We start from the raw sequence: 25,578 nt of genomic DNA, 5'->3' as shown, positions 1-25,578 counted from the left end.
AAAGACAGTTTCATTGAGACTGGTTGGCTCACATTGTGGCAAGCACCTGGGTAGATTGTTGGGAAATCCATAGAATCTGCTTTGGTCGCATCTGCCATTTTGGAGTGTGGTATGTCTGTCTGCGATTCACCAGTTGGTTCACATGTACTGCATACTTACCCTGAATATTTTATGATTAATTATTTTATCTTTCTGAATTTGTACGTGTCTGTAAAGAGATGGCTAGCTGGGGTGAACGAGTTGTGAACAGTTATGATTTTCTTGTTTTTGTATTAAGATCATTCCAACCTTTTTGCCAAGTGTAATACAGCTCATTTTTCTTGTTTATTAAATGTTTTATTCTTTGTGTTAAAAATTCATCAGCAGACTCCTGTGAACTTGTTCAGTAACTTAGCTCCACAGTTTAAAAAAAATAAACTTTAAGATCTATCAAGCCAGATTTCACTCTGGGATGTGACTTGTCCAGTTTTAACATCAGCCGGGGGTTGTAATAAATCTGATCGGGTCCTTCCATAATCCTCCAAATCCTTGCAGTCTCAACTTCAGATTCTTCTCGCCTTTTCAGTTGTACCCTTAATGCACAGTTATTCTCTGCCTTCTCTGGCAACCACCCAGACTGCTGCTCAGATTAACAAGGAAAGATTTCCTAGTCAAGTAAACAAAACTCTGAACTAAAGTGGAATGAAAACTGAAAAAACTACTCATTTCAGTTTTTTATTTGAAACATCTTCTTTCAACAATTCCATTTGGTATATAATTATTTTTGTTACACTTGTGTGCATGTTGCCCTATAATTCACCAAGGATACCACCTGGATACTTCAATGGAAAATAAACACAGACCAGTATTAAAGTAATTCCTTTAATTATTTCATCCCATTTAATTTTGTTCTGATTTGTTTTTTTCCCTCTTGGTTAGAACACTGTGTTCATTGTTTTGGCAATCAGGATTACTGTGGCATATTTTCCAGTTAAGAGTTGCACTAAATTGGATAGCAGATCAACATAGCTTGTTTACAGAATAATCTATTTCCCTCCCTTTTTCTTTCCCCTTCTCTGGAAGAATTGAGCAATACATGACAACTTGGACACGGCTTTATTACGAGTCTTTGCCTTGTATAATTTACTAACATTTGTACAAAAATACTCTCAGTAGCCCAACTGTTTTAAAATAATAAACACTTTGGATAAAGAATAACAATTGCACAAGAAGGTTCACAATGAAAGAAAATGCTTTACCACCTGGATATATATCCCTGTTGCCTCAGCATTGTATTTACACAAAAGCTAATTGAATCTTGGACACCACTAACTAAATGCACAGGAAATTCATAGTACTTTAAAAAATATATATTCATAATTACAAACTGTTTCTCATTTCAGTAAGTATAAAGTTGATCAATTCAATTGGGCATCAAACCAGTGGATATTTAGCGGGATATTATTGATAGCTGCTGTTCTGATGATACATTGTTGTTGGTTATCATTTAAGTAACGTTACTAGGGAGTAGCACTATTTCACAGTTAATTTCTACAACCATGTGGTAACAATACTACACCTCTGTTTTAAGTTACATACTTTATAATGACCATTTAAACTGCTCCACCACAAAACTCGCGTTTTATGTGGTTTTAGGATGTTGCTGTACTTTAACATGTTTTCAGTCATTTTCCTTGTATGCTAAATTTATAAAAGCAGTGATAAACAGAATTATGGAAACATCAGTTCTTCAAGGGTGTTTTTACCAAGCTCCATGTGAAAGTGAGAATATTTTTCTTATGCATGCTTTCTTTGATCTGGTGCCTGAGTTATGGTTTCTTTCATGTTTCTCTTCAGTAGTTTGGACTTGTCAGAACTGGCTAAGGCTGCCAAAAAGAAACTTCAAGCAGTAAGTTATGAATAAACAATTGCTTTGGTATTGTTACAGATAACATTTTTTATTCCAGAGAATTGAAGTTCCCTTGTAAATATGCAGATTGAGTTGCCTTTATGTATTGCAATTACCTCTACGCATAGATAAATATAGAAAGCGGAAATAAACTCAGAAAATGCTGGAAATACAAAACATATCGGTCAGCATCTGAGAAGCCAAATTAACATTTCAACCACAGACTGCCTTGTCACAACTGTTGTATTTCCATAACTTTAACCTTTTAAACATGCGAATGCCTTTCTTGGCCACAATGTAAACTCCCAGTGTTTGCTAAATTAGCTGCAGCAATTTATTTCATTAACCTGAATTAATATTCAATAATGAAGTAATGGTATAATATGTTAAAAAAATAAATTTGGAAAAAGCTGCAGTGAATATTAGCTTGCTAAAACCAAGAAATCTTTAGAATAAAGAAGTTTGTGTAAAATCTAGTTCAGCTTGATGCAATATACTTCATTTGGACATATGTCACAAAGTATTGCATGATGCCACAAGCTTCTTTTCAGCCTCTATGAAAATTAAATATTGTGTTCTTCTATTACGCTTGAACTGTTTTGTGCAGTGTTGTTTCTTCATTGAATTTTATATTGTGTGCTATTTGCTGCCTTTTGGTAATGTAGTTCAAATAGTTGTCTTAACAGAAAACCCTAAAGGGATCTGTGATAAATTTGACTGCCTTTTGTATTCATTTGAATCTAAGTATTTGCACAGTAAAAACTTTGCCTTTCACTTGGTCATTGTCACGGAGTTTAGGAACCAACTTTAGTGGCTGCAATGTTTGAGTTTCAAAGGCCACAGTTTCTTCTGAAATGATCTAGAACCTTGAGTTTTAGCCGATCCTAGCCTCTCAAGATTCACCTGCTTTTCTGGTAGGGGCCCACTCGAGTGTGACCAGGAACCTTAGAACCACACATTGAGGTGCAGAGGCAAATGGTATAGCATCTTTACCACCACAAGAGATGAACATATGAACAGTGATAAGTGCTTTCGGTCCCACTAATCTGATTTGTAATCATCAACTTTTTGAAAAGCATTAAAATTTAGAAGACAAACTGAATATCTCATATAGCTCTGAATGTTAAATTAACTTAAATCATGAAAATACCTGTAAAACGTTTTTGAAAAAATTCTTTATTCATGGAGGACTAAATGAAGCGATTTATGGTAGTAAATTCTTATGCTTATTTGATTTTAAGATATGATTGAATCATAGGTTGAAATAACAGGATAGTTTTGATGGCTAGGTGATTGTTGCAATTTTTAATGAAAAATTAAATTGACATATGAAACAGAGGAAGATGCATAGAAATTAGATCAACTCTGATATTTCCTGTCAAAAAGCCAATGTGCACTGAATGCTGTGCTATGAACTTCTATTGCTTTTCATGGGCTATTCCTGTCTTTTATTCTTGCTTTCTCTTTTTGGTGCATCCCCTGTTGATAGTTTCATTGGGTAGCTTGGCATAAGAGGAAAAAGTGGATACATCTGTGCTGTACTTTCCATAGCACAGTACGATGGTACATGATGCTACCTATTGGCTAAATATTAGGTTCTTTGTAAATTTATTCAAAAACTTGTAACAAGTTTTGCCTTGTAAAAAGTTTTGCCTTTTAAAATGTACCAGAATCATGATTCTGTACAAACCTTTTGAGGTAGAAGGCCAGATCCATGTTCCATAACAAATACATGGACCACAATACCCTTTTCAAGTCCAAAACAATTATGGCCATAGGTCTACAATGATTAAATCAGTTAGCTTCCCTTTTCATTGCATGAGATTCAGTGGATTTTACTGGAGATCTGTAAATTTCACTCTGGGATTCTCTTAATTATTCTGTGAAGCCAGTGGTTCTTGTTCAACTCCTGGTCTATCCTGTGCTTTGAGTGATTGAGCCACACCATTTCCAACTCCTTTTTCTGTGTGTCTGCACATGAATCTGTCTATATCTTTTCTAACTACTTTTCACTTTCCCTTTCTCTTATTCCTCTTTCTTTTCTGTTTTTACTCTTTGTATCTGCAACCACAGGGGGAGGGAGACAGGAGAGGCACCAGCATGGAAATTCAGGCAGGTGGGTTAGAGGCAACAGAACTGGGACTTAGGCAAATCCCTATTAGGAGATGCAGGCAAAGTGCTGGCATATTCATGCTCTGTGTGAGCCTATGTTAGGCCTGTTGTGCATTCCTTCAACAGCAACTAAAAGCAAATTGTGACAAAACCTGTATATCTGAAACTAAATAAAGCTGCAAACACACAGCAACCTGGCAGCAACCATCTTCTAGCTCTCTGCACCAATCCACAGCTGAGGGAGCACAAATGAAAAACACTCCCTTTGTGAAACCTACTGGCAGACAGACTAATCTTTGGAAGAAATGGAATAATAACATAGCTTTCACAGTGGGAGGTGAAATGCAACCCAACCCACTGCAGCAGTATCTGTTTTTAGCTCCCCTACCAGCAGATCAGTTATGTCTTTCAATGAGCAATTGAAACCATAAACTGGAATTGGACAACCCCAACATAGAGCATTTTCCAAAAAAAATGCTGGAAATACTCAACAGGTTACGGAAGCATCTGTGGAGAGGAACAGAGATTATGTTTCAGGCCTGTGACCTTATCTTAGAATGGGGAAAAAGTTAGAAACTGCAAGCCTGTGGTTCTTGTTCAGCTGCCAGTCAATTTTGTGCTCTGAGTTATTGAACCACGCCATTTCTAACGCGTATGTGTGTGTGTGGGGTGGGGGGGTGTGTTTTGAGCAAGGAGTATTAGGGCAAAAGGGCAAAAGGAAGGTCTGATAGGATGAAAGACAGGAGAGATTGAATGACAGAAGACTTAGTCTTCCAGGGCCGAAATATGGACACTGAGATTATGGTCAACAGGGTTTCCCTTGTCCTTGCCTTCCAGCCTCCATATTCAATGTATAATTTTCTGCCACCTGCAGTAAACACCTCTTCTCTTACCCTCCCCTTTTAGCAGTCCAAAGGGACTGTTCCCTGTGTGTTATCCTGTTTCACTTCGCAGTCACCACCAACACCACCTTCCCCTCCCATGGCACCTTTCCATACAAACGCAAGAGATGTAACACCTGCCATTTTACCTCTTCTCTCTCCACTATCCAATGTCCCAAACACTCCTTCCAGATGAAGCAGTGATTTATGTGAACTTTTTCAATCTAGTCCACTGCTTACAATGTGATCTCCTCTACATTGGAGAGACCAAATGCAGATTGGGTGACCACTTTGAGGAACACCTCCGTTCAGTCTGTAAGCATGGTGCCAAGCTTCCAGAGGCCTATCATTTTTATTCTCCACCTTGCTCTCTCACTGATATTTCTGTCCTACTGCACTGTTCCAGTGAAGCTCAACATAAGCTTGAGAAACAGCACCTCATCTTTCAATTAGACACTTTACTACCTTCAGGACTTAACAGCAAGTTTAGTTATTTCAGACCATAATCTCGGTGCCCAGTTCATTTCCTTTTCTTTGCATGATTTGGTTTTTCTCTCATTTTTTGCTTGAAGTCAGCAGCACACCCACTTTTTCCTTGCCCCATCACCATTTACTTTGGCCCTGGAAAACTGGTTCTTCTGTCATTCAATCATTCCTGTTTTTCATCTTGTCACCCTTTTGTCCTTGCACCCCTTGCTCAAAATCTATTACAGTCCTGATGAAAGGTCACAGGCCTGTAACGTTAACTCTGCTTCTCTTCATTGATGTTGCTGAGTATTTCCAGCATTTTCTGTTTTTATTTCAGATTTCCAGTATTCTGCTTTTCAATAAAGTATTTCCAGTTGCTCCTGAATTATGAACTAGAAAACATTGTCTAATATCTTTCAGACCTTTGTGGCAAAGTTAAATACAGTAATTAAAATGTGGCCTGTACACACAGGAAAAAAGATGTTGTGATTTTTAATTTTCCCAAACAGAAATGGTGTACACCTAACACTTTTTTTATGTATGTTTTCCCTCAGTTAATTATGTGTTAGCACATGGCTTTTTTAGCATAAAGATAATACAGGTCTGTGCAAGCCTGCCTTTCAGCTGCATCAATGAAGTACAAACCTACTTGCTTTCAGTTTGGACAATACAAAAGATGCTTGAAGTTTATAAATTGATGTGCATTCCATTTTCTATGCGCAGCTGAATAACCGCCTTTTTGAAGAACTTGCAATGGACGTTTATGATGAAGTTGATCGACGTGAGAATGATGCAGGTATGTGGAAAGCTCATGCATTTTTGCTTTAAATATGAAACTATGGCCCTTTTTCATACTTATGAACGGTATGAAGAATGGTGTTTGTAACCTGCTTGCTAGAAAGATTCTACACGTAATGAGGCTTAGCATTTTCACCTCATTTCCTACTAGGAGCTCAAACTACCCATAATTTAATACATTGCATTGAATTAGCAAATTTACTGAAGACAATAAGCATGGCTAGTATCAAAAGTGGAATTATTGTACTAACAAGTTCTATCTGAACTTGAGTTTAAGATGCACTGTTGCAGCTGAAATTTACCTCAGTTTACGATGCAGAATCTAATTGTTAGAGAAGTGTTTCTTTCTGCATTGTTCCCATCCCCCCCCCCCCCCCCCCCCCCCCCCTTTTGCAAACACTCAAAGTGGAGTGTGAAGCAAAGCAACTACAGAAACCTTGTGTGAATCTTGCAATCTCGATCCGTAATCCCACTGTAACCTTTACTGTTATAAATACAGATATTCTTTTGTCTACCTTGATGTGGGTGAGAGGATCATAAAGTAACTCTTGAAGTTAGGCCTGTTATTGACAATTGAAAATGTGAGAGTAGTTTCCTGGTCAATTTTCTTCTGTTATTTTGAAAGCATGGCCTCATTATTGGGTTATGGTTCTCTGCCAGCATCATGGTCACCTCTGTCCCCCAGTGATATCTGGATGTGATCTTCCAACAGGGGTTACTGAGTAGCCATTCAGAATGGAAACGTACATTGTGGCAAAAAGTGTCTTTGTTTTTGTGAAATATTTGTAATAGTTGCTATTTCAAAGTATGACCTACATTTCCTGTCCAATTAGTTTCTCACAGAAATATGTCTTCAAAACTGAAATATTTTTACTAGCCAAATTGCAGCAAATTTAATGTATTGAAGTCTGAATTGAATTGCTATATATATATATTTAAATAACAACACTGAGCATTCCATTTCCTTAATGCTTCACAATATTTAGCTGTAGAATCATCTACAGGATGGCCTGCAGACAGGAGGCCCTTGTCCCATCATATCCTTGCTGGCTCAAGATCTACCCAGTTTGTCCATAGTCCTGCAGAATTGGATTGGTTATCTGACAGTGAGGCATTACTTTGGCCCTAACTTGTCACAGAATAGCCTCCCCATGCCTCTCTTTGTGCCGCATGTTTTCTTCACTGATGTGGACAGTTTTTATGTCCAGTTTTTGTTAAATCTAGAGGAGGCAGCAAGGTGGCTGCCAACTGACAACAAGATCTGGTGAGGACAGGCTTTGCAGAAGCTGGTGCAACAGATGAGAGCCAAACTGGGCTTCATCGTTTTATTGCTGCAGAAGTTAAAATTTGAAGTTTATTAAAGGAGCAAGTAACATAAGCTGAATGTTTTAAGTATCTGTAAAATGAACATGCAAAAGTTTTGTTTTGACAGTCTGCAAGTGTTAATTTTCTCTTCGGGCCTTTAATCAAATATGTCAAAATAAAAAATATTTCATAGAGGTATCAACATCTCAGTTTTCAGCCCAGCAGTAAAATCTGTTCTCCCTCTGAATTTTTGGCTGTGTGACATGCAGTTAACAATCTTGAGAGCCCATGGGAACAGCTTGGAATTTTGTGTTGACAAAAAGATGCAAGATTGCAATACAAGGTCATATTAGTTTCAGCAGGAGATACATTTTAACCTCTCAAACGAGCAAGTGAAAATTGAGATCTTTCCAGCTCTATACCATCTGGTATACGCTATAGATAGATTTTAGCCCTGTGTTTTTGCTCTTTTAATTCAGTATTTTTAGTTAATAGCCCATACTTGCTGCTTATGCAGAACACAGTCAATATCTAGATAAATAGCTTATACTTTTTAAATAATTGATGGCTGTACAATAACGATTGCTTCATCATGGAAGGCATTTTTCCAGATTCCTATCTTTCCCCATTCTCCTTTTCTCTTCCCTCCTTCCTTGTACTAATCCCCTCCAAAACTACTATTCTTGTGTGAATATTTCAAGCTACTCATGTAGGAAGGATGTCACCCAGTACAGCTTGAAATTGTCCTCTCAGAGGATCTGTACGTCTGTACGTACACACATTCAGCTATTTGGTTATCTTGCAGGGTGTAGGAAGAAGAAATGTTGACAGCTGCCATCTCCATGTCATAGCCCACAGGTTCTGAGGCCAATTGCAACATCTTTTCCCCCAGTCACATAGGCCAGTGAATGAACTTGGGATCTTTAGGTCTCTGCTATTCACACAAGTCACTAGCCAGCCCACTCACTAAACAAGCCATCAGAACTCCTGTAATGCACCATTGAATATTATTTTTGAGCAGTATTACCAAATTCTTTAGGATTGAGTTATTGAAAAGTTTACAATCTTCTATTTTTTTCAGAAATGTCAGAACAGATCAGCAATTGTTTAAAATCACTTTTGTCTCAAATTAATCTCTTGAAGAAAGTGAATAATGTAGTGTAATATTGGAACCAATTGCATGATAGCCAACAAACACAATTATACAATTTCAGTAAGGAAATGTGATTGGAATGTGCTTACTGTGGGGAGTGCATGTTATTGCAGCCAGCAGACTTTCAGTGACTGAAAAACCTATCCATTTTTGGAAAAGTTTTTGGTTGTAGCGCTTTCCCATTATCTGATGAGGATAAAGAACATGTGGGTATTTAACTGTGTGTATACTGCAGGGAAGGGGATTGACCGTGCAAGAGTAGAAAATGTGCTGTTTATCTCTGCCAAATATGGACCAGGTTCAATTCATTTGTTGGTCATCATCCTATTGGTTCTTTTGACACATTTCCTAAACGTAGTTGCTAGCTACCAAGACAGGAAAAAAGATTTAATACCAAAGCTTATTCCAGTTTCATGCTTGAGAGCAGGAGGTACAAACAACGCACAAGTGCTTTAGCTTGCTACCTGAACTGCAATACATAGAAAAGTTTAATATCAAAGAAGGTAAGAATCATTTTTAATTTTTATTGTGGCTACTTGTGTTAACTGTGTTTGGTCTTGTTTCAGCTAGTTGATCTAATTTCACAGCCATGAAGATGCATTGAACTGTGTTTGAGACAAGGGCTGTTTAATTTCCCATCAAATTTGGTTGTTTTACTTTGTGCTGGTTCTTAAACATCCTTTTCAAGAGTGCTAATTATTTGGTATATCGAGTGCTCAGAATCTGGCCTATTTTAATTTGGAATTGAGGTCTTTGTTTAAAAAGTGGATATCTCCTAAGCATGATTGTTGATTACTGGGTGCCTGGTCTTTTGTTGTTTTTAACTGAATTTTAAAAGGTGAGATGAAAATTTGAGGTGACTTGTGAAAGCTGGCTAGATTGGAACAGAAAATTAAATGAAAAAGTTGCCTTTTGTATAAAATAATCATATTGTTAATGTTTATTTCCAGAATTTCTCCCCTTCCCCACTTCAAAGTGCCCTTACAGTGTTGCAGTTTTGCAGATGCTCAGCTATCTTATGACCCAAATGGCCAATTTACACCTCTGAGCTTAGACAATGAATGTTGGTAGGCTACATTGCAACTGGGCCTAATCTTTATTTTCCCTGATGTGCATGCTTTCCTGCAGGGGCCTCTGGATAGCTAATAGAAATAAGAATACTGGCTTTTTAAAATTCTTCCTAGCTCAGTGCAGTGAATATTAGTTGTACATCTTGACTAACTCGGCACAGACTGGGTGTCGAACCTGGGGCCTTCCTGCTCTGTATGTTTCGGTGTCACACTGGACAGTGTGATTATTCACTAACCCACTGGGAGATCTGTTGAAACGCAGTAAGATTTGTAGCACCCTGATGTTTGAGAGACACCTCGCTAAATTCAGTGAAATGCTGGTGGCAAACTCAGTTGCAGAGAAGAAAATTGAAACTTATCATGTATAGTTCTAGTTAAGTACTGTGGAATCTTAAGCAATTGATATTTTACAAAGAGCTATAATTTAAGAACATAAAAAATAGAAGCATGAGTAGAGCATAAGGCCCCTTGAGCCTTCTGCACCATTCAGAAAATCATGACTGTTTCTGCCTCAATTCCACTTTCCTGCCTGATCTCCACTTCCTCTGGGTCCTTGAGAGATTAAAAATCTACCTATTCCAGCCTTGAATATAGAAATTGAGTATGGCTGAAAAAGGAGACATGTTGAAGCTTTTTATCTTGCACTCATCAGGACACTTGCAAGAATACCAATCTAAAGGGAAAACGATTTATACTGTATGTGAAGAGAGTGCTGATTGGTTGGCAAGTGGATTCTGATAGAGACGTTGCCATGAAGAATGCACCAATGATGATGACTGACAGTTAACTGCCAAGCTTTGTTTAAAATTTTGAACACAGGGCCTTGTTCTGTGCTGCACCTGTTTGCGCTAAACAAAATAAGTGAGAACCATTCGCTGACTCATTCCTCAGGGCAATGCCTTGACCAATCAGGATCAAGCTGCTTGGTTTAAATTTCAAACAATGCTTGGCAATTAACTGTTAGTCACCATCACTGGTGCATTCTCCATGGCAATGCCATTTGCCAACCAATCAGCACTCTCTTCACGCACAGTATAAATTGTTTTTTTCCCCTTAATAATGCTATTCTTGTGAAGTGCCCTGATGAGTGCAAGACAAAAAGCTTCGACATGTCGCTTTTTTCGTCAATACTCAAGTTCTGTACTGCCAAACTAATATTGAAATAGGTCTTTCAGCCCACCCGACCCATTTTGGTGCTTATCCTCTATTCAAGCAGAAGTCCTAGTTTCAAGGGCTTGCACTGTTCCCATGTTCCATCATTCTCTTTACTTTCAACCACTGACCTAACCTTATTCTTAAATGGTCTCTGCTTCAATCACTAACTTCAGTAGTGAATTCCTTAGCCTCACAACTGTTTTGGTTTTTAAAAAATTCTCCTTCCCTTGTTCTAAATCTAGCATAATGTTCCCCTGTTCTGGGCCCCTCAGCCTCTCAAACAAGCCTGTTACTATATATTCTGTCCCATCTTTTCATAACATTAAACAGCTCTACCAAACACATCATAACCTTTGTTTTCACAAAAACAATCTTTCAAGTCTTCCTTTATAGTTGTAGTGCTCATTCTAAGCCAAGAATGTGAATCTGCACTATATCCTCTATTGCTTCAGCACCCATCCCATTGCACGGGGCTCAATCTGCACACGCTTCAGGTGTAATCTTACTATGGTTAAATTCATATGAAACATTGCAGCTTGATTTTAGTATTTTATATCTTTTTTAAAACCTACTTCTTGTAACCATGTGCCCCTCATTCTTTTTTCTTTCACACCCAGACTGTCCCCATGCCAAGTATAATTTTATTTTTTTAACAAATATGTACCATCTTGCATTTATTGGCATTATTGACATCTGCAATTGTTTTTTCCTATTTCACAATTTTATCAATTTCCCCTTATAACTTCCTTTGCTCAATGGTTTAATATGTCTCTTATTTTTGTAACTGTAAATTTAGCCACTACTCTCTAATCCTATATCAAATCAATGATGTATGCAGTGAACAAAACCCTGCGGGATACACTGCTATATGCAACCATCTTGAGAAATTGCTTTCAACTCCTAATTTGTTTCCTCCGTTCTAACCAGTTTTTAAAGAAACATTTGATATCGCTTAAATGTTCTTCACCAGTCTCCTGTTCAATGCTTTCTGAAAGACTGGATTTTACCTCATCTACATTTGTCACCTCACCAAAGAACTTTTTCAAGGTTTTTCAAGTATGGTCTTATCTTTCTAAATCATGCTGAATTTCCAGTGTGTCCTGGAAACTCTTTGGAGCAATGCTTTATCTGAAAACATAACCAAAGTTAATTTGAAACAAAAACAGAAAGTGCTGGAAAAACTCAGGTCTAACAGCATCTGTGGAGTGAAAGACAGTTAACGTTTCGAGTCCGTATGACGACTCTTCAGAGTCATGTGGACTCAAAATGTTAAATCTTGTCTTTCTCACCACGGATACTGTTAAACCTGCTGAGATTTTCCAGCATTTTCTATTTTTGTTTAAGATTTCCAGCATCTACAGTATTTTGCTTTTATCAAAGTTAATTTGTTCATATCGTTTTATTCTGCAAGTTTTCTTTGGTGTGGGGGAAGGGGTTGCAGGCATTGGTCTTGTTTTCCTATATGCTCTTCGCCTTCAACTTATTTTCAACTAATCATTTGTTCGTGCAATCATGTGTTACAAATGAGGTAGGCTACAAAACCTGCATTGTAATTTGGCCTATATTTTATCCAGAACAAGTATATCACTATCAAAACACAATTAGATTTGCTTCAGAAATTCGAGTATATTGTATGTGCATTTATCGGAGTTTGTGGCATCCAGTCAGAAACTGTCTGAAATACTTGCACTAACCAGTTGCAGATTGATTTATATCAGAGGATAAAGGATAATGCCATAAGTAATGGTCACTTTGAATAGTATAGATTCTGAATGATGTACGTTTCCCTCTTTCATGCATGCTATACAAATAAGCAAATATTGCTATGTCAATAGGATTAAGAGCCTTGATATATTCATCAAATGTAGCTTTATACCTGACAGCTGCATTTGTCAAGTGCCTGCAAGTCTAAATGAGCAAAACATTCAAAGAGCTGTTTCATTTTTTTCAGAATATCTTCTCTGAAAATGCTTTAGTGATGTGAGCACATGTATTGGTAATTGGACCAAGGCTGACTAAACTTGTAATTCATGGGGACTTTTTAATAGTGCAGGGAAAGGAACTGCTTCACTCCCCTTTCTGTCTATCAAATCTGGATTCAGATCAGAATGCAGAAATGAATAGATAGTGTTTGACCAAATTCTGCCATGTTATTGTCAGTAGCACAATTTTTGGTGAGGGTGTCTAACTGAAAAGAAAATGACAAGACTTTTATTGGATTTGTATGCTATCTTAAACCACGAGTCAAGTGCGAATGGTCACTTGAACTGAAGTTGTATTACATCTGTGCTATTCATTTCAGACTAACAAATGAGCCCTTCTTTTGCTTCCACCCCTACCCTAATAACAGTCTAATTATCAATATCTATAACATCTGAATTGCACATTAGTGCAATGAAGGTATGTTGTGGAAAATGCGGTTACAAGGGTATTCGTGGAACTAAGTCCTATGCTAAGACGACGCTCCTACATCCTGTATTTCTATGAATAAGCCATGGATTAAGCCATTTGGACCTTTGGGCCCGCTCCACCATTCACTATGGTCATGGCTGATCTAGTTGTGGTCTCGGCTTCACTTCCCGGACTGAACCCTGTGACCCTTGACTCCCTTGTCTAACAAAAAATCTATCTAACTGAGCCTTGAATAAATTTAAAGACCCAGACTTCACTACCTTCTGGGGAAGAGAATTCCACACCCTACTGACCCTCAAAGAAAATTTCTCTTCCGCTGTTTTAAAAGAGAGGCATCTTATTCTTAAACTATGTCCCGGTGTTCTAGTTTCCTCCAGAAGAGGAAACATCCTCCCGCTATCCAGCTTATCCAGTCCCCTCAAAATCTTATGTTTCAATAAGATCGCCTCTCATCCTTCTAAACTTCAATGGATTTAGGCCTAACCTGTTCAATGTTTCTTCATAAGGTAAGCCCTTCATCCCAGGAATGAGCCAAGTGAGCCTCCTATGAACTGCTTCTAAAGCAATTGTATCTTTTTATCAAATTAGGAGACCAAAACTGTACACAGTACTCCGGATGTGGTCTCACCAAGTCCCTGTGCAGCTGCAGTAAAACTTCCCTACTTTTGTGTTCCATTTCTCTTGCAATAAATGCCAATATTCCATTTGCCTTCCTATATCACTTGTACCTGAATACTAACTTTGTGATTCATGTACCAGGTCACCCAGATCCCTCTGCACCACCAGGTTCTGCAATTTCTCTCCTTTTAAATAGTATACTGCATGTCCATTTTGGCTGCAAGTACCCAAGTTATACTCCATTTGCCAGATTTTTGCCCACTCACTTAACCTGTCTTTATCCCTTTGCAGACACTCTCTATCTTCTTAACAACTTACTTTCTTGCCTATCTTGGTGTCATAGGCAAATTTAGCTACCATATATTTAATCCTTTCCAAGCCATTGATATAGATTGTAAATAGTTGAGGACCCAGCACTGAGCCTTGTGACACTCCTCTAGTTACAACTTGCCATCCCAAAAAAAGACCCCATTTATCCCTACACTCTGCTTCCGGTTAGCTCACCAATCCTTCATCCATGCTAATAATTACCCCTACACCATGAGCTCTTATCTTGTGTATAAAGCTTTGATGTGGCACCTTATCAAGTGCCTTTTGGAAATCCAGTTATTCCACGTCTACCAGTTCCCCTTTATCCACCTGGAACATACTTAGTCAAAAAATTCTAATAGATTTGTTAAACACTATTTCCTTCTCACAAAGCCATGTTGGCGCTGCCTGATCACATTGTGATTTCCTAAGTATCCTTCCATAACCCCCTCAATAATAGATTCTAGCACTTTTGCTATGACAGATGTTAGGTTATCCGGCCTATAGTTTCCTACTTTCTGCCTCCCTCCTTTCTTGAATAAAGGTGCTATATTAGCTATTTTCCAATCTGCTTGGACCTATCCAGAATCGAAGAAATTTTGGAAGATGCATCTACTATCTGTATCGACACTTCTCTTAAGACCCTAGGATTCAGGCCATCCTGTCCTGGTGACTTGTCTGCCTTTAGGTGTAATAGTTTTTCTAGGACCTTTACTCTGGTGATGGTGAGATCAGAACCAGCGCAAGTGTGGGGAAGCTTCAAAAAGTGATGTCAGCACAAAGGTGAGAGCTGATTGGTGAGTAGTGGGTAAATGTTTTTCTCCGGTTTGAAACAGATTAAGCTAAGGAAAGGTAAGAATTCTAGTTTTTATTTAAAGTTCATAAATTTTTTTACTGTATTTAACTTTAAGGTTTTTTTTCAACTAGAGGCATGGCAGGGCAGCTCAATCCTGTGTTATGTACCACCTGCAACATGTGGGAAGCCCTAGATACGCCTTGTGCTCTGACCGACCACGTGTGCACTTCTGGTGCCATGCGCTAGCGAGTATAGAAATAGGAGGTTAGTCCAGATGAATGCATGGCTGGAGAGATGGTGCAGGAGGGAGGGCTTTAGATTTCTGGGACATTGGGGGCGGTGGGACCTGTATAAGACGAACAGGTTGCACCTGAACTGGAATGGGACCAACATCCTTGTGGGGATGTTTGCTAGTGCTGTTGGGGAGGGTTTAAACTAACTTGGCAGGGGAATGGGATCCTGAGAGGAGGTTCAGCAAGGGGAGATGCACAGCCAAAATTAGAAGAGAGAGCAAATGAGCCTGGAGGGCGTAGCAATTATAGACCAGTTAAGGCACAAGGGAGTTTGACAAGGTTGAATGGTATTTATTTTAATGCAATGAGTCTGATGAATAAGACAGATGAGTTGATGGCATAAATTAACACATGGAAGTATGATGTAATTGCTGTCACAGAGACATGGTTGAGAGAGGGGCAGGATTGGCAGCTCAATATTCCAGGATATAGGGTCTTCAGGTGAGACAGGGAAGGAGGTAAAAGAGGAGGAGGTATTGCAATATTGATCAAGGAATCAATTACAGCAGTAAGGATGGGTGACATCTTAGAAGGCTCCTCAAATGAATATGGATAGAACTTAAAAACAAAAAAATGAGCAATCACATTGCTTGGAGTACACTATCGGCCCCCAAACAGTCAGAGAAACAGAAGAGCAGATATGTAGGCAAATTTCAGAGAAGTGTAAAAATAATAGGGTAGTAATAGTGGGGGATTTCAACTTCCCCAACATTAACTGGGTTAGTCATAGTGTGATAGGTTTAGAGGGAGCGGAATTCTTAAAATGGATCCAGGACAGCTTTTTAAGCCAGTACGTAGAAGGCCCAACAAGAGAGGGGGTGGTCCTGGACTTAATTTTAGGGAATGAAGCGGCAAGTGGTAGAGGTATCAATGGGGGAGTATTTTGCAAATAGTGATCATAACTCTGTTAGATTCCATTGTTGTGGAAAAGGGCAAGGATGGGCAAGAAAACATAGTTCTAAATTGGGGGAAGGCCGACTTTAATAAAATCAGATATGATTTGGCCAGAGTGGACTAGGAGCAGCTACTTTTAGGTAAAACTGCATCAGAGCAGTGGGACTCATTCAAGAAGGAAATAGGGAAGAGTACAGGGCCAACAAATTCCAGTAAAGATAACGGGTGGGACCAACAAATCCAGGGAACCCTGGATGTCGAGGGATATACAGGATTGGATAAAGAGAAAAAGGGAGGCTTATGCCAGATACTGAGGGCTCAAAACAACGGAAGCCCTAGAAGAGTATATAATGTGTAGGGGAGAACTTAAAAAGGAAAGGCAGGATAGAGAGGGATGTAGAAGAGGTGGGGGAGTTGCACTGCTGGTTAAGGAGAATATCACAGCTGTACAACAGGAGGACACCTCGGCGGGCTCATGCAGCGAGGCAATATGGGTAGAGCTCCGGAATAGGAAGGGTGCAGTCACAATGTTGGGAGTTTACTCCCAATTGCCGGTGGGAGATTGAGGAACAATTATGTAGGCAGATTTTGGAAAGATGTAAAAGCAATAGGGTTGTTGTGGTGGGTGATTTTAACTTTCCCTATATTGACTAGGAATCACTTAGTGCTCGGGGTTTGGATGGTGCAGAATTTGTAAGGTGCATCCAGGAGGGCTTCCTGAGACAATATATAGATAGTCCAACTAGGGAAGGGACAATACTGGACCTGGTATTAGGCAATGAACCCGACCAGGTGGTCGAAGTTTCAGTAGGGGAACATTTCGGGAAAAGTGACCATGATTCAGTAAGTTTCAAGGTACTGGTGGATAAGGATAACAGGAGTCCTCGGGTTAAGGTGCTTAATCGGGGAGAGGCTAATTATAACAATATTAGGCAGGAACTGAGGAATCTAGATTGGAGTCGGATGTTTGAGGGCAAGTCAACAACTGACATGTGGGGGGGCTTTCAAACGTCAGTTGATAAGAATTCAGGACCGGCATGTTCCTGCTAGGATGAAGGATAAGTATGGCAAGTTTCAGGAACCTTGGATATTGAAGGATATTGTGAGATTAGTCAAAAAGAAAAGGGAAGCATTCATAAGGGCTAGAAGGCTAGGAACAGATGAAGCCCGTGGAGAATATAAAGAAAGTAGGAAGAAACTTAAGCAAGGAGTCAGGAGGGCTATAAGGGGTCATGAAAAGTCATTAGCAACCAGGATTAAGGAAAACCTCAAGGCCTTTTATACATATGTAAAAAGCAAGAGGGTAGCTAGGGAAAGGGTAGGCCCACTCAGGGACAAAGGTGGGAATCTATGTGTGGAGCCAGAAGAAATGGGAGAGATACTAAATGAGTACTTCTCATCAGTATTCACCAAAGAGAAGGACTTAGCGATCGATTTGTCTAGGAAAGAGTGTATAGATGGCCTGGATCATGTTGAGATCAAAAAAGAGGAGTTGTTAGGCGTCTTGAAGAATATTAAGATGGGTAAGTTCCCAAGGCCAGATGGGATCTACCCCAGAGTACTGAGGGAGGCAAGGGAGGAGATTGCTGGGGTCTTGACAGAAATCTTTGAATCCTCACTGGCTATGGGTGAGTCCCAGAGGACTGGAGAATGGCCAATGTTGTTCCATTGTTTAAGAAGGGTAGCAGGGATAATCCAGGAAATTACAGGCTGGTGAGCCTTATGTCAGTGGTGGGGAAATTATTGGAGAAGATTCTTCGTAACAGGATTTATTACCATTTGGAAGCAAATGGACGTATTAAGTGAGAAGCAGCATGGTTTTGTGAAGGGGAGGTCATGTCTCACTGACTTGAGCGAGTTTTTTGAGGAAGTGACAAAGATGACTGATGATGGAAGGGCAGTGGATGTTATCTACATGGATTTCAGTACAAGGTTCCTCATGGCAGACTGATACAGAAGGTAAAGTGGCACGGGATCAGAGGTGAACTGGGAAGATGGATACAGAATTGGGTAGCAGTGGATGGGCGCTTTTCTGAATGGAGAGCTATGACTAGTGTTCCGCAGGGATCAGTGCTGGGACCTTTGCTGTTTGTGGGATACATAAATGATTTGGAGGAAAATGTAACTGGGCTAATTAGTAAGTTTGCAGACGACACTAAGGTTAGAGGAGTTGCAGATAGTGAAGAGGATTGTCAAAGGATACAACAGGGTATAGATCGGTTGGAGACTTGGGCGAAGAAATGGCAGATGGAGTTTAATCCGGACGAATGCGAGGTAATGCATTTTGGAAGGTCTAATACAGGTAGGAATTATACAGTAAATGGCAGAACTCTTAAGTGCATTGACAGGCAGAGGGATCTGGGTGTGCAGATCCACAAGTCACTGAAAGTGGCAACGCAGGTGGATAAGGTAGTCAGGAAGGCATATGGCATACTTGCCTTCATCGGCAGGGGTATTGAGTATAAAAGCTGGGAAGTTATGCTGCAGCTGTATAGAACCTTGGTTAGGCCACACTTGGAATATTGCGTGCAATTCTGATCGCCACATTACCAGAAGGATATGGAGGCTTTGGAGAGGGTGCAGAGGAGGTTCACCAGGATGCTGCCTGGTCCGGAGGTTATTAGCTATGAAGAGAGGTTGGAGAAACTCTGATTGTTCTCACTAGACGGAGATTGAGAGGTGACTTGATAGAAGTTTACAAAATTATGAGTGGCATGGACAGAGTAGATAGAAGCTTTTTCCCAGGGTGGAAGAGCCAATTACTCGGGGACATAGATTTAAGGTGAGAAGAGAAAACTATAGAGGAGATGTGCAGGGCAAATTTTTTACGCAGAGGGTAGTAAGTGTCTGGAATTCGCTGCCAGAGGAGGTGGTGGAAGCAGGTACAATAATTGTGTTTAAGAGGCAGCTTGACAAATACATAAATAGGATAGGAATAGAGAGCTACAGATCCCAGAAGTGCAAAATGTTTTAGTTTGACAGGCAATATGATCGGCACAGGCTTGGAGGGCAGAAGGGCCTGTCCTGTGCTGTATTTTTCTTCTTTGTTCTTGAAATTAGGAGAGCAAAAAGGGGGCATGATAAAGCATTGGCAGGTAAAATAAAGGAAAATCCAAAGTTATTTTACAAGTACATTAAGAGTAAGAGGATAACTAGAGAAAGAGTAAGGCCCATTAAGGACCATAGTGGAGCTGGAAGATGTAGATAGGGTTCTAAATGAGTACTTTGTGTCAGTGTTCACAAGGGAGAGGGACGATGTAGGTATGGAAATCAGGCAGAAGAACTGTGATATAATTAAAGAAATTAGCATAGAAAGGAAGGAGGTTCTAAATGGTCTGGCAGGCTTAGAAGTAGATAAATCTCCAGGCCTGGATGAACTGTATTCCAGACTGTTGTGAGTCAAGGGAGGAGTTGGAAGGGGCGCTGGCAATAATTTTCAATACCTCTATGGCCACAGGAGAGGTGCCAGAGGACTGGAGGACAGCCAATGTGGCACTTTTATTCAAGAAAGGAGAAAGGGATAAACCAGGGAACTACAGGCCAGTCAGACTAACCTCAGTGGCGGGGAAACTATTGGAAGCAATTCTGAGGGACAATATTAATCTAAGCTTGGAGAGGCAGGGATTAATCAAGGATAGTCAGCATGGTTTTGTTAAGGGGAGGTCATGTCTGACCAATTTGATTAAATTTTTCGAAGAGGTGACCAGGTGTGTAGATGAGGGCAGTGCATTTGACGTAGTCTACTTGGACTTCAGCAAGGCTTTTGATAAGGTCACGCATGGGGAGACTGATAACGAAGCTAAGAGCCCATGGGATCCAAGGCAATTTGGATCCAGAATTGGCTGAGTGATAGGGAGCAGAGGGTGATGGTCGAGGGGTGCTTTTGTGACTGGATGCCTGTGTCCAATGGGGTTCCACAGGGATTGATGTTGGGTCCCTTGCTGTCTGTGGCATATATAAACGATTTAGACTTGAATGTAGGAGGGTTGATCGGTAATTTTGCAGATGACATGAAAATTGGTGGGATGGTAAATAGTGAGGAGGAGAGCCTTAGATTGCAGGAGGATATAGAAGGGCTGGTCAAATGGGCTGATCAGTGGCAAATGGAATTTAATCCGGATAAGTGTGAGGTGATGCACTTGGGCAGGACAAACAAGGCATGGGAATACATGATGAATGGTAGGACCCTGGGAAGTACCAAGGATCAGAGGGACCTTGGTGTGCACGTCCACCGGTCCCTTAAGGTAGCGGGACAGTTAGGTAAAGTGGTTAAGAAGGCACATGGGATACTTGCCTTTATTAGCTGAGGCATAGAATTTAAGAGCAAGGAGGTCATGCTGGAACTGTATAAAACACTGGTTAGGCCACAGTTAGAATATTGCATGCAGTTCTGGAATCCGCATTATAGGAAGGATATGATTGCACTAGAGAGCGTGCAGAGGAGATTTATCAGGATGTTGCCTGGGCTGAAGAGTTTTAGTTATGAGGAGAGATTGGATAGACTGGGGTTATTTTCCCTGGAGCAGAGGAGATTGAGGGGGGACATGATTGAGGTGTATAAAATTATGAGGGGCATAGGTAGGATAGACAGGAAGAAACTTTTCCCCTTGGTGGAGGGATCAATAACCAGAGGGCATAGATTTAAGTATGGGGCAGGAGGTTTCAAGGGGAAGTAAGAAAGAATTTTTTCACCCAGAGGGTGGTTGGAATCTAGAATTCACTGCCTGAAAGAGTGATAGAGGCAGAAACCCTCATAACATTTAAGAAGTATTTGGATGTGCACTTGCGATGCCATGGCATACAAGGCTATGGGCCTAGTTCTGGAAAATGGGGTTAGAATAGCTAGGTACTTGTTTGACTGGTGCAAACTTGATGGGCCGAAGGGCCTTTTTCTGTGCTGTAGACCTCTATGATTCACTATCACCTCTTGATTTTCAATGACCTTTGGGAAATTTTTTAAGTCTTCTACCATGAAGCCAGACACACAATACCTGTTCAATACCTCTGCCATTTCTTTGTTTTGCATTATCAGTTCCCTAGACACTCTCTAGAGGACCATTGCAAGCTAGCTTTCGCTTATACTCTGCTTTCTTCCTCTTTATTACCATTTTAGCCATTCTTTAGTTCTTGAAGTCTGTCCAATCCTCTGACCTACCACTTATTAACAGATTTGTAGTGTTTCTTTGAATTTAATGCTATCCTTGGCTTCCTTATTTAGCCCTGGATGATACACCCTTCTCAAAGAGCCTTTCTTTCTCACTGAGATAAATCTTTGAGAGTTATTTAAAAAGCTCCTTAAAAGCTTGTCGCTGCGAGTCTACTGTCCTACCTTTTAACCTAGTTTTCCAGTTCATCTTTGCCAGCTCTGCCCTTCATACCCTCATAGTTACCATTATTTGTTTAAAACTCTAGTCATAGACCCACACTTCTTACTTTCAAACTGAAGATGAAATTCTATCATCTTGTGATCGTTGTCAATTAGAGGCTCGTTTACCATGAGGTTATTGATTAATTGTTGCATATTACCAAGTCTAGGATACCCAGCCATGATAAAAGCAAAATACTGTGGATGCTATAAACCTGAAATAAAAACAGAAAATGTTGGGAAAATCCAGCAGTTCCAGCAACATCTGTGGAGAGAGAAGCAGAGTTAACATTTCGCGTTCTGAAGAAGAGTCAGACGGACTCTAAATGTTAACTCTCTCTCCACAGATGCTACCAGACCTGCTGAATTTTTCCAGTATTTCCTGTTTTTTTTTTGGGATACCCAGCTCTCTGACCCTAGATTGTTTTGCTTTAAGTAGTTATCCCGAAAGCACACTATGAAGTCATTTTCCAGGCCGCCTTGGCCAATCTGATTCTCCCAATCTACATGTGGATTAAAGTCACCCATGATTATTGCAGTTGCTATTGGAGGACATGTATATGGCTCATTATTCATTCACTTCATGGTAATTGGACATGTTGTCAGAAATAAAAAAAATATTTTTTAATTTTAATTTTTAGGCAAGTTAGGTACTGTGGCTTTGCATACTTGCAATCTGGGTTCAAATCCAGCTAAGACTAAAGGAATAGAAGTCTGCGCTGTCTATGTAAGCCCTGCTAAGTGCTACCAAGCTGCAGTCTTAGTAAGTTTAGCTACATAGTGCAAAATCACCCACGTTTTGGCTAAATTGGCATCCCCACTCAGACCAGGAGAATGGTTGCTGTGGGAAATTGAAACCCTCGCAATGATGCAGAAGAGGGAGTGGGTTTGAAAAATTGATTTTGTGGCAGATTAGAGCAGGGGACAATAGAACCTGAATTATTGCTAGTTTTGGAGTGGTGAATGGTGATTGGGAACAAAAGTGCAAGGTTTTTCTATTTTCCAGCACTCATGGCCCTTACCATATAAACACTTTAATGAATTTAAAAATGAAAATACATAAGTTTTGATTGTTGCAATGCTGTAACTTTTAAAGTATTTTCCTCCTTAAGAAGCAGGAGAATTTCATTCTATAATATGGCAGGTGAAAATGTGTAATTACACACTTAATCATCCTGTGATTGAATATCATATGGATTAAAACATTTTTTTAAAATTATGTTTCTACTTTAGTGTGTGATTAAAATGTTCATTAGTTTGGCACATTATACAGTATTTGTAGTACTAAGTACAGCCATTACCTGTTCCATGCTCTCATTTGTGAGCCATTGAATATTCAGAAGACACTTCTGTAAATGCTTTAATACATTCCATTATTGAGCTTAATGTACCCCACAGAGCCTTCTTGACCTTTCAAATTTACAACAGAATAAAGATGCCTTTCCAATAATGTGTATAGATCGGTAATCTATTGATTACTTGTTGTATTTAAAGCTACCATTGATAAAGGTTCTATTTTTGGCTTTCACTGATTTTAATAAAAATTAAAAACATTGATTTGGCAATGTAGCAGAAAGCAAATTCTGAAATTGAATACCCAGTGTTCATTATGCAGCATGAAAAGGGTCCATAACTAGTTCCGTTAATATAATTTCTAATTTTTTAAAAATCAAATTATTTCTTTAAAAAAGTGCCTGTCTTCTCCTTTCTAAATATTTTTCATGTAAATGTGATGTCATCCCAAGAAGGCTGTTTAGGGAGAGATGATTGAACCTGATGTGTAAGAATTTAATTAATACTGAAAGATACTGTCACCAGCTGAATTGCTTTTGACTGTCTTTTTTCTTGTTGTCACAAAGTATGATTTGACAGTTGCATAGTATTGGATACCATGTCTGCCCTAAATTAGACCATTCCCCACGTCCTCATTACTGTCTGTTCAAACGAAACTTGATTAAAACAGATTTGTCATTATTAACTTTATGCAGAGGTAATGGTGAAATGCTAAGTGTTTATAAACCCAGCAATTTGTTAGCAAGAAATAATATGGTTACTTTATATGCATAAACTTGCAAAAATAATAGCTTTATTATTTAATAGCATAAATTGTTACTTTTTGTCCCTTTCCACAAAGGAATATATATATAAAAACTGACAAAGCATGTAGACAAAAATGATTATTTGAATTCTGGAGTTTTAAATAAAAATAGGATTAATTAAATTTCATGTCTTTATATGTATATTTTATATCGTATAGTTCCATACAAGTTCACATTATAAACTGAAAGCACATAATCATTCTTGGAATCAATTGTGGATTCGATGACTAGGATGTAGAGCTAGAGCTTTGCCTAATGGAGGAATTAAGTAGATGAGTGGCAGTGCGGTTTTAACTTGTGCACTTGCATTTCAGTTATACTGAGTTTGTCATGAAGTACTAATCTGGAATGTTTCGCACTTGGTCAGTCAATGCTACTGAATAAATATTCGGATGCAATTATTAAAACGTTGGTATAGTTTATGTATTTTCAGTTATTAGAACTCCATGAACTCTCTAGGCTTTCAATGTAGTGTAATCATGGGCCTGTGACATTTTGTGGCATTTATATTTACACTTGAGAAACAGAACAGCGCAGGTGGACTTATTTTCCAAATCTAAGCTTTTAAGTACTTTCAGCTGCAGAACACCAGGATAAATTCCTGTTGATGAGACAAGTTCAAAACAATGGGGCCATGTTGCTCAAAAGCATTGAAGTAAATCAGCTTATAGGTTATTTCTCCGATATGGTAGTGTTAGCAATGTGTTAAATCCAGTGACAGCACTCAACTGGTGAGACAGCAACTGATTCATGTGCAAAATATATTAAAGCTTTCAACTGTGTAACTTGTTTTGATGCTTTTGATTCAAGCAAGCTAGTCAGGTTGAATGAACAACCTACTAAAATGCAGATAAGACCAGGATTCTTAATAAATCTCTCATTTGATTTTTAGGTTCTCAAAGTACATTTTCACATTCAATTTAGCTATTGTACTTTTGTGTACATGCACATTATATTTAAACATGAATTCACCTATTTGATGAGGCTATTGTACACCTATTGTTTTAAATCATAGCACAATTGCAATATGTAGCTATACTCTTGAGTTAGTAACTTGAGTGTATAAATTTAAATTCATCGCCAAAAAAACTGAAGGATTGATTAGGAGAAACATTTTTTATACATTGTTAGGACATCCCATAACATGAAAAGGGAAATGGACAAACACTTGGAAAATAAATATTTCTAAAAGTGAAGGGGATGTCTCTAAATGGATAACTCTTCGAGAACTAGCACTGACACGATGAGCCAAATTACATCTGTTTTGTAAGATTGTGTTTCTAGTTAAAATCCCAAGTTTCTACTCTAGTGGCACTACATGAGCCTAAATTTGAGAGGAATACATCTGAAAGAATGTCAAATATCCACAATGCCTTTGCATTTGTCATTTTAAGGTTCACTGTGCTTTTCACCTATAACACATTGTAAAACTTTTTAGTTATTTATAAACAAGGTTTTGCATTCAGACACAGACCAGGATTTTGCTGTGGTACTGACAGTGAAACTGTCAGTGCTAGCAGAAACAGCAACATCTGGAGTCCACACATCAGCTAATTATGGAAATTCAGAAGTTGCTGTCAGTGATTCTACGCTTTGCCATAGGGTGTGTTGTTGATGTCCCCCCACAACAAACCTTGACTGTAGTCTAACAGAAACCCCGAACCACCTGATGAGAATTTTCCCTTTTGTGCTCTTAGTCTCACTGTATAAACTGTTGAAAAAGTTGCATATTGTTGAATGAGGTGTAACTAGGTTTTTAATGGTATATGCAGTTAATCATTACTGCTGAACAACTTCACTTGCCCTGAAAAACTAAGTTTATATTGGCAGAATGTCAAATTTTTCCAATGTGACTAAATAAAACCCCATTTTAAAACTTGTTTTATAAAAATTTGTGCATTTCAGCTTCCACCTTAATCCCATGTGTATGTCTGGATCATTTATTTTGCTCTCTTTAACAAT

At 39.0% G+C, this 25,578-nt stretch overlaps 1 protein-coding gene across 5 annotated transcripts in view; it reads left to right on the top strand.

Annotated features, from left to right (window-relative positions):
• Positions 1 to 25,578, top strand: part of git1 (G protein-coupled receptor kinase interacting ArfGAP 1) — a 204,758-nt gene that overhangs the window by 129,037 nt on the left and 50,143 nt on the right. For 4 of the 5 annotated variants that reach the window (XM_041197198.1, XM_041197196.1, XM_041197199.1 and 1 more), the window contains exons 9-10: positions 1,837 to 1,888; positions 6,073 to 6,145. In XM_041197198.1, coding sequence (XP_041053132.1) covers positions 1,837 to 1,888; positions 6,073 to 6,145 — 125 coding nt within the window. The remainder of the gene's footprint in view (positions 1 to 1,836; positions 1,889 to 6,072; positions 6,146 to 25,578) is intronic. The other variant, XM_041197197.1, reaches the window with a different exon arrangement.

Source organism: Carcharodon carcharias, chromosome 10 (assembly GCF_017639515.1).
Source record: "Carcharodon carcharias isolate sCarCar2 chromosome 10, sCarCar2.pri, whole genome shotgun sequence".
Lineage (NCBI taxonomy): Eukaryota > Metazoa > Chordata > Chondrichthyes > Lamniformes > Lamnidae > Carcharodon > Carcharodon carcharias.
The sequence above is the reverse complement of the archived record's forward strand: the minus strand, read 5'-3'. Positions and strand labels throughout refer to the sequence as shown.